This window comes from Quercus suber, unplaced genomic scaffold, assembly GCF_002906115.3.
Source record: "Quercus suber isolate HL8 unplaced genomic scaffold, Cork oak 2.0 scaffold_218, whole genome shotgun sequence".
NCBI lineage: Eukaryota > Viridiplantae > Streptophyta > Magnoliopsida > Fagales > Fagaceae > Quercus > Quercus suber.
In genome coordinates, this window is record NW_027069676.1 from 861,537 (window position 1) to 870,952 (window position 9,416).

General features: G+C 35.6%; 1 protein-coding gene and 1 non-coding gene across 2 annotated transcripts; both read left to right on the forward strand.

The window, feature by feature from the left end:
* The first annotated feature begins 2,781 nt into the window (after positions 1-2,781).
* LOC111990477 (F-box protein SKIP8) lies at positions 2,782-7,656 on the forward strand. The gene is made up of 3 exons (XM_024022251.2): positions 2,782-3,469; positions 5,531-5,727; positions 7,209-7,656. Exons 1-3 carry the CDS (start codon positions 3,032-3,034, stop codon positions 7,465-7,467), a joined length of 894 nt encoding a protein of 297 aa, XP_023878019.1. The 5' UTR covers positions 2,782-3,031; the 3' UTR covers positions 7,468-7,656.
* Positions 7,657-8,244: 588 nt separating this feature from the next.
* TRNAQ-CUG (transfer RNA glutamine (anticodon CUG)) lies at positions 8,245-8,316 on the forward strand. Its single transcript has one exon. It is a non-coding gene; the product is annotated as a tRNA-Gln (tRNA).
* The last annotated feature ends 1,100 nt before the right edge of the window (positions 8,317-9,416 follow it).

The window sequence follows — 9,416 nt, forward strand, 5'->3', positions numbered from 1 at the left end:
TCCCTAAGGTAAAATGCACTCTGTTGTTGACACCTCCAATAACATTAGGGTCCCTAAGGTAAAATACATTCTGCTGTTGACACTTCCAACAGCATTAGGGTCGTATACATAGAAATAATTGCTATGGTAGATACTGCCTAATAACTGTTTAGGTCTTGGACAATTTGACACTTGTGGTATGATTTAGGACACCTTGAACTACTGCTGTCTTGGTTGCTTCTCCACGTTTTTAGCCCCTATACAGCAGGTCTGGATATCAGGAAAACCAGAAATTGCCTGGTAACTGTTCCTGCACATCAGCATATGCACAGCCTATGTCTCAGTAGATCATGGGGCTTTTTCCCATTGCTCAACAGCCCACACAACATCTGAATAGACGTTTTGGGATGCTTGGCCCGTGCCTAAGCTATCCCCTATCTACCAACACAGCCCACAAGTAGCGCACACACAAGGTAGCTGCCATCAACCCACTAGCACCTGTCCATGCACAAGGCCAACACCCACTAGCCCATGCCTTACACACAACATCTGATACACATCATCATGGCAGCCTAACTCTGCCTTGCACACAAGCCACCAAGCCCACACACAAGCAACTAGCCATCAAGCCACCAATGCCATGTACATCACTTAAGGGTTGACACCACCTACTGCCACCCATCTTAAAACCAACTCTACCCACCATGGCTTTGGAGCATCATATGGAGCAAGGTGCCTCCACATGTTGCTCCCTCACGCTGCTCATCGATCCAACTCGAAAAGAGAGGCTAGGCATGTCCCCCTCAAAAAGCCCTTAGGAGGATTACTAATCTGGCATGAGGAACTATCAATGTGTTGAGAAAACATAAAACCATACGACTGGCCTAATGCTGCCCAAACACCATCATTCCTCATGCCATTATTAGCAGCAAGTAAAGCTCCTAACACAAGCTAAGCTTATATAGTATTAAAACTATATTGCTTCAATTACCTAATGTAGCTCAAATTTTTCACACGGAATTTAGTTAAAACACCCTACACTAATATTTTTTCATAAAATAAGCATTAGAGCACATAGTTGTCCATCGAGACGGTGCATGATATATCAGTCATATGTGATCTCCCTCTTACATGAATCTGGGTTGAACCACTATATAAATGGGTGATTATATATGATTGGTACATATAAATTACTATTCAAAATAAATTGATTCACTTACCCAATATAGCTCAAATTGTGAACACTTTTTTTTTTTTTTTTTTTTTAAGAAGATGGGCACACCTAATTTGGTTCACGCATCAACACACAATTTTTTTTTTTACTTAGGATAATCATTGCAACACAAAATTGGTCCTTTTTTTTTAGAAGAAATAATGAATGTTTATTTCATGGTTAGGAGTTGAAAATATGAAGAGTGTTATGCCCATAACAATTTCACAATAATTTTACAACAAATCATATGTGGTAAATTGTTATTGATTATAATTTGAATCCACAAACTTAAATTACTTTTTTGCTCACTCATAACAACCAATTAGGATTTGTTGTGAAAATGTTATGGATATAACATTTCTCTAAAAATATTTTAATTTTTAACAATGTTATAAATACACTTTGTTATATGTAAGAAAATAGCATTTGTTAAATCATGTTACAAACACATTTTGGGTGTGTGTGTAGGTTATTTTTTAGATTTTTAATTTTATATAGGGTCCTATTAAGGGGGTGCCCTTAGGACATTTGTTAATGAATCATTTTAGGAAAGTTCTAATACTACTTTGTGGGAAATATAAAAAATTGTAAGAAAAAGTTAGTCATTTTCTTTTCTTTTTCCCATAAAAAAGTTTCTAAATCAATGCCTTTAGAGCATTTGTTAACTTGTTTCTTATATATATATATATATATAGACTACAAGTAAGATTAGAATTACTTAATTTACTCTACAAGTATATTGTCCTAAGATGAGTTTTGGGCTCTTGAAGGAATATATAATAGTTAGAGCATTAGCATCCGGATTTCTTAAAAGATACTCATTTTATGCTTTAAAAACTACTTTGTCTATTTTAATAATCTATTTTACAACTCACCTTACATCCCTATTTCTTTATTTTCACATTACACCGAACACTATTTATTTATTTCACTCCCTCTTTCTCTCTCTTCGTCATCATCGCTCTCTTCACGATGGCAATGTCCCTCTCTTCCTCTTCATCTCTATCTCTTCATCATAGCAAGTGGCCACAACCTATCGCCGCCACAACTATCAAAACCCAAAACCCACATTCCATGTTACTACGACCCACACCACCACTATACAACCCACGCCACCACCACAACACCACTTGAGAGAGAAAGAGAAGTGAGTAGAGTTCATTGTAGCATGTTGCAAAAAAACTTGTATGAGAAACTGGATGTAGTAGGTAGCAGGGTTTCTTTTTATTTATTTTATTTTTTAAATTGGTGTTCTAAAATAGCAATTTAGGTGATTTAGACACCGAAATGGTAATGCTTTAATTACTATCAATTTTAGTGCAAAAAAGTTACCAATTAACGTGACAATGATTATTGTTGACCCAATTTTTTTTTCCTAATAAAGTTGTTGTCATTTTAATAACATAATAAATAAATATTTAAATTATTTTTCTAAGGTATATTTTCCAATAATATTTCAAAATGTGCTGAAAACGACCAGTCGTTTAATGGAAGTTAGTCAACATGTGAAGAAGTCAAAAATACAAAACCATCCTAAAAACAAGAAAAACAGGAATTACTTACTCCTAGGTCCACCTTCAAGGTTTTTTGATTTCTCACCCAAAAAAAAAAAAAAAAAAACCACCACCCTTGTTGTTGTTGTCTTCTTCTCCCCCCAAAATCCTAGTCTGCAAATCGATTTTTGGATGTCATCTCAAACAGCCAAAAAAAAAAAAAAAAACCTAAAAAATTAGAATCCTCGATAAATACTAAATTATTCGAAAAATCGAACGTACGGTAGTTTAGGGTTTGGTGGTGGTTTTTCATGTTTTTCTCCGAAGAAGCTTTGATGTCGTATGAATGGAGATTGCCTCTAGTTTCACTACGGTCCTCTCGTCTCAGCCGTTCTTTGTGCCCACAATAGTCACTGCTCTCTGTTTGCTACTCACTCTCTTCGCCTTCACCACCGTCCGATCGATTTCTTCCAAAGCTTCCAAATCGGTCGTGGACGGCTGCGATTTCGCCGCGTCGGCGAACAAGAACGGCGGCGGAGGTGGGGGTTGTGGCTGCGTGTGCAAGTGCACTTCGCCGGAGATGGTGGAGAAGGTGAATTCCGCGGCGGTTATTGCGGCGGAGAGGCAGACCGGCGCGTCAATGATGGAGCAGCTCGTGCCGGAGATTACCACTCACGCGCTCAGTTACTTGGACTATCCCAGCCTCTGCCGCCTCTCGATGACGAATTCGCTTATGCGAAAAGCCGCCAACGACGACAACGCTTGGAAAGCACTTTATCACAAGGTAAATTTCTAAATTTGTGAGTGTAATTGTGATTATAATTGAGATTAAGGACCATGGCATTGTTGGAAATTCAATTTACTCATTTGGGTATGTAGCAATATTGTTGAATACTGATAATTGAGTATTGCATTGTTGGGAATTTAACAGCCAGTAATTTAAAACGACAGTAATGCATGGAAAAAGTGGTGATTGTGATTTTAAGGAGCAAAGTATTGTTGGGATTTTACTCATTTTAGGAAATTCGGTAAATTTTTACACGGTATGGGGCATACATTGTTGGGAATTTAGCAATTAGTAATTTTGTTGAAACATTGATAGAGCATTGTGGAAAGCAGTAACTGTAAGTGTGATTGTACAGAACATAGTTGTTGGGAATTTACTCATATGGCTATTGCTACTAATGTGTTTAAACTTGAATGGTGATATTGCATGGTAAGAAGTAATTGTCATTATGTGGAGTGTTGCGTTGTTTGGGAAATGGGAATTAGAAATTACTAATCTTGTTGAATGATGAGAATGCATGGAATTGGCAGTAATTGCAACTGTAACGAGTACTGAGGAGTAATTTTTTTTTTTTTTGCACAATTGAGTTGAGAACATTGGATTAAGATCCTCAAGATTTCTGAGGGTAACTCTTTCTTAGAGTTCCTAAAATCCAATGCATTCAATTTGAAATGAATGGATTGGATTTTTCAACTTATCAAAAATTTAAATGGATACCAAATTGGTGATCTTTAACCTTTATTTAAATTTTGATGACGTGGTAAAATTCAATCCACTTATTTTAAAATGGATGGATAGGATTTTAGGACATTCATGATGGAGTTACTATAAGAGCTCTAGAAGATTTTAACCCAACAACTAATATCTTTGGTGAGATTGGGCTTCAAAACCTATTCAATGCATGTGAAACTTATAAGTTAGAAGTAAACAAAAAAAAAAAAAAAAAATTATTGGAACCCACTAGCATATATTGTTGTGTTTTGTAGACTTAGAATGTGGATTAAGTTTGTGGTGTCGTTTGAGGTGTTGTATGAGGAGTTTAGGCTATTTTGAGATCATCTGCTACTGGCGAGATCAAATAGAGATAAAATTGGGGTTAGGATTGGGTTTGTGGTGTCGTTTGAGGTATTGTATGATGAGTTTAGGCTATTTTGAGATCACCTGCTACTGGTCAGGTCACATAGAGATAAAATTGGGGTTAGGATTGGGTATGTGGTGTTGTTTGAGGTGTTATATGATTAGATTAGGCTATTTTGGGATCACCTGCTACTGGCAAGATCAAATAGAGATAAAATTGGGGTTAGTACTTTTTTTTGTTTAATTGGAGTTTCCACTAATTAGTAAAATTTATAAGAAACCAAAGTTCCTTTCCTTCCAGTTTTTTCTTGGTTTTGCAGCCACATTGTGGGTTTGTTGACTTGGGGAAACGTAGTGTTGAAAGCTTTTGGGGGGTGGGGTGGGGGGAGGGTGGGGGTGTTATTCCAACCTATAAATAAGAACTTTGGAAGGACAAATTGTTAAAAAGTATATACTATTATTGTCAAGAAAGCTGAACTTGTGATTATAGTGGATTTCCTTTTTGGTGCTTTCTTCTTTATCTCGCCTACAGGTCTTATCTGTCAGTTTTAGCTCAAATTGTCTTGGTGTCCTCAGAAGAAAATAAAGGAAATGGCATTTGAAATTTTGGGGTTTTGAAACCTGCATGTGGAGGGGAATGTGTCTGGATCATGCCATCTGGATTTGATATTGATGCCTGTTTTAGTGTATTTTTGTCTCTACGTTTCTGTATTATGCTTGTATGTAAGACCGTGTATTCTGATTACTATTTTTGGAATTTTAGGAATTCAGAGCATTGTCTTTGTAGCTGACAACAGTGGTTGGCTGTGTTAGATACATCTTTTCAGGGGGGCATGTTCCTCATGTTTGCTAGGTTTATTTATTTTATTTTATTTTGGATGTCATGTATGTGTCACCAGCAGACCTGCTGTTTTATCTACTGATCACTATCTGTGTTTTGGATGTATTAATGAACTTCTTGTTTCTTAAATTCTCTTTTAGGACTTCACATGGGAACAGGATAGTGTGACCCCAGCCAATGGGTGGAAGGCTTACTATGCTGCTACAAGAGCCATTGTGAATATTAATACTGAATTCTTCAACATCATTAGAGAAAGGTCTCTTCCAGCAATGAGTCGTTTTTGGCTAAATGCAGATTTTGTGAAGTGTGTTCATGCATCAGGAGAACTCTTTTCAGGGTATGATGTTTTTTAGATTTTCTTACAAAAATATGGTTTCTCTAAGCTTATGTTGCTTTATACTTTGATTACGGAAAAATAAAATTTCAAATATGTTTCTCTGTTAAGGTTATATTGTGTTTGTGTGCGTACATATATTTATATTTTTTTATGCTGCTATTTTGTGTGTGTCCTGTTTTTCCAAGTAGCCTAGCCTATAAGTTGCTTGCAGTAAAATTGTGACATTGTTTCAATCATGATAATTTTTTTTACTGTAATTTTGCATAACTCACTCTCTCTAACCAATATGTATGTGTGTATGTATTACGTTGCTGGGATGAAAAGGGAGAGAAGGGGGCCCGCCCGGGGGGGGGGGGGGGGGGGTATTGTTGGGAAGTATGCACTGTGTACCTCTTGTACCTGGGTTGCTGCAACCATGCTATAGCTATGTAGCGAGTAAGTTAGCAACTTGGTTGAGTCCAGAATGCCTGGTTCTAATTGACTGATGCTTTCACTAGCTGAGATCTGACATGGTGTTCATGAAGGATTTAGCCTAGTAGAAGTGGATGAGCCACAAAAATACCCTTCACATGTGTGTCAAAGATTACACTTGAGGAAAGGTTGCCCATGTACAGAACTATGTATATATATCATACTGAACTACTTTCATGTGTTTGTTATGTAGAATGTATGCTTAGATGCATTCCATGTGCATATACATGCAAATTCATACACGTATATGGTTTTATATATGTGTGTGTGTGTGCGCGCGCGCGCTTACGTGATTCTGATTGGGATAATTTCTGCCACTTGCTATAATTTGTTCATCTTCAGAGTTGCATCTCATAGACTTCTAGCATGTGCAGCATTTAGTTTGTTGGTGAAGCAACAGGCTGATCCATAGTTGTGAAAGGGAAAAGGTCAATTTGTAGCATTATGGCAGTTTTCATTAAGCTGCTATATGTTTGCTTGTTTTGAAATTCCATGTTTTATGGCCCTGCTTCCCTAAGATATCTGAATCTGATGGACATTTAAATTTTTTAAGGTTTTTAATAATTTTATAGTTAGAGATTTTTGACCTATTAATTGAAGTCAAGTATATAAGAGAGTTCTTTAAAAGCAGAATGCTTTCTTTTAATGGTGGAAACATCAGAAATATTTGAGCACTGGATATAGAATGCTAATTAGATGGGATCTTGAGACGGTCCTTTCTGTTCTAAACTTCTAATAACTGAGAGAAGGGTAAGGTGGAGTTCTAGCATTGGATATTTTATAATTATTTCTTGCACAAGTAAGAACATCATAGCATGTTATCTACCTGACCCAAGCACTGGCTTTCAACAAAGAAATGCGTAGTTATATGCTCTTAAGTTTTCATACTTGCAAAAGCTGTAGGGCTTGCTGGGATTTCAACTTTTTATCTGATCTCTACTGTTGAGTTTGCTTTTCTACATTTGATTGGAATTAAACAGGAGCTGAGTCATTTTTGTTTCCTCCTCCAGGTATAACGCTGTAATACAGAGTTGGCAGCTTGCATTTAATTGGCCGCAAGGTGTCAACTTTCAAGTTCGAGATGTACGGGCTCGGGTTATGTCAGAGATGGCTTGGGTTTCCATGAAAACCTTCGTTGACATGGATTCCGGGCCATTCAATGTAACTAATACCTTTGAGTTCCATAACGGACGGTGGTATATGGTGCATCATCACAGCTCTGTGATGACCATTGATGGAGACGTGGAGCAACAGCTTGTGCATGCATAACAAAAGAGATGATACCAATGAGATATTAAATACTAGTCACCAAAAAAAAAAAAAAAAATAGTGGTGGTATTTGCTAGCTGGAGCAACTTGCATGAAATTTCATTATGATTTCTTTGGACTATCCTTATTAGTTTTGTCAACCTCAGTTTTGGTTGTTTCGTGGTAAAAAGAGGTCCTTTTTTTTTCTTCTTTTGCCCTCTTAATCTTTAGTTTATTTTTGGTTTTACCATTTGCTAGAGCTATTTACATTAAAAAATTTGAGAGGGATGGGATTGAGTGTTAAGAGTTTCACATGGATTAAATTACTGGAAGTTCCAAATAACAAAATTTCAAACTAAATTAGGAGGAAAGAAAGTGGATTCAGGGATAATATGTAGAAGTAGAACTGGAAATGAACCATATGTGGTGGAAATAGCAAAAAGGAATTGTGCAACTCTACTTTCGTAAACTACATGATTTGTACATAATAGGGATTGGTTTTGTAAGAAGTATAGACTAGAGATGCTTGAATGGCTTTGTTGCAATATCTTCACGCAGTCTTAAGTTTACTAATACAAACTTGGATGACAAGTGATCTGGTTGACCAATCAATTCTCTTTCTTTCTAGTTTTTGGATTGCAAACTCGTTGGATTTTATCCTTTCTAAAGAGAGAAAGAGGACAAGAAAGTTTCAAATTTCAATGCTGCCCATCAACGATAGAGTAGACTCAAAAGTGTTCGATGAATGGGCTCAATGGAACAATATATATAATTTTAAATTACGAAAGACAGCAACAAGGTTCCATGGTCTAGTGGTCAGGACATTGGACTCTGAATCCAGTAACCCGAGTTCAAATCTCGGTGGAACCTCTCTTTTGCACTTTGTTATTCATTTTTATTCAAAAACTTGTCGGTTTCACAGCCCCAATTTTTATTGAATACCTAAATAAGGCCCTCATACTTTCAAATATCCTTTTTTATACCCCTCTTTCTCGATCCTAGATTGTGATACATATAGATTGCCCCATGATTTCACCCCCACCCCCACCCCAAAAAAATAAAAAATAAAAAAAATTATAAGACATTTTGTAACTAATCCTTGAGTTCTCCTTATAAATCTCTAACTCTAATTGCATCTTATATATGAGATGAGGAACTCTATTATATCTCCATTTGGCGTACTAAAAGCACATAAGAGAAATTCTATATACACACACACACAATTTAATGATTAATTAAATTCATTTTTTTTATTAAATTCATGTTTTCAAAGATGTTATTTTATGACATATACTTTTATCTCTATATAAAATATATTTGATTTATTGTAGATTATCATTCTTATTTTCTATTAAAGAAGATTCATCACTTCATTTTTTTAATGAAAAGTAAAATCTTACAATTCTCAATTCCTTCATAGAGACCCGTCCACCAATTCTATGTAGGTTCTCAATTTTACCTATCATGAATGTGGAGATATTCTTAGAGAGAGTAATGCTAGGAGAATAATCACAATCTTTCTTGCAATTTATTATGGTGGCAGAATATAATGGGAGCAATATCACTCATTGCTATCAAATTCATTTTATTTCGACTGAAATTTTCATTTTAATTAGTTAACCAGAATGCATTACTCATTATACCATTTAATTTGGTCCCATTATGCTAAATTCTTATCAGTGCCATCATTTCAGTTGGAATTTGAACAAAGCTTTATTTCATTTTTTTTAACTATTTTTTTTTTTCATTACTTAACTCAAGTATGACTTGTTTCCTTTTTGTTTTATTTTTCATTAATAACGTATTTCCTTAATTTATTTTTATAATGATGTTATTAAGAATGTGTATTATATTATGATTGTGAATAAATACATGATATGGTAGAACACTATCTGTTGAAGAATTGGGTATAATTATTTTGTATGTATAGAGTAACCCCAAAAGAGCCAAAATAATAGTTTGAAATAGAC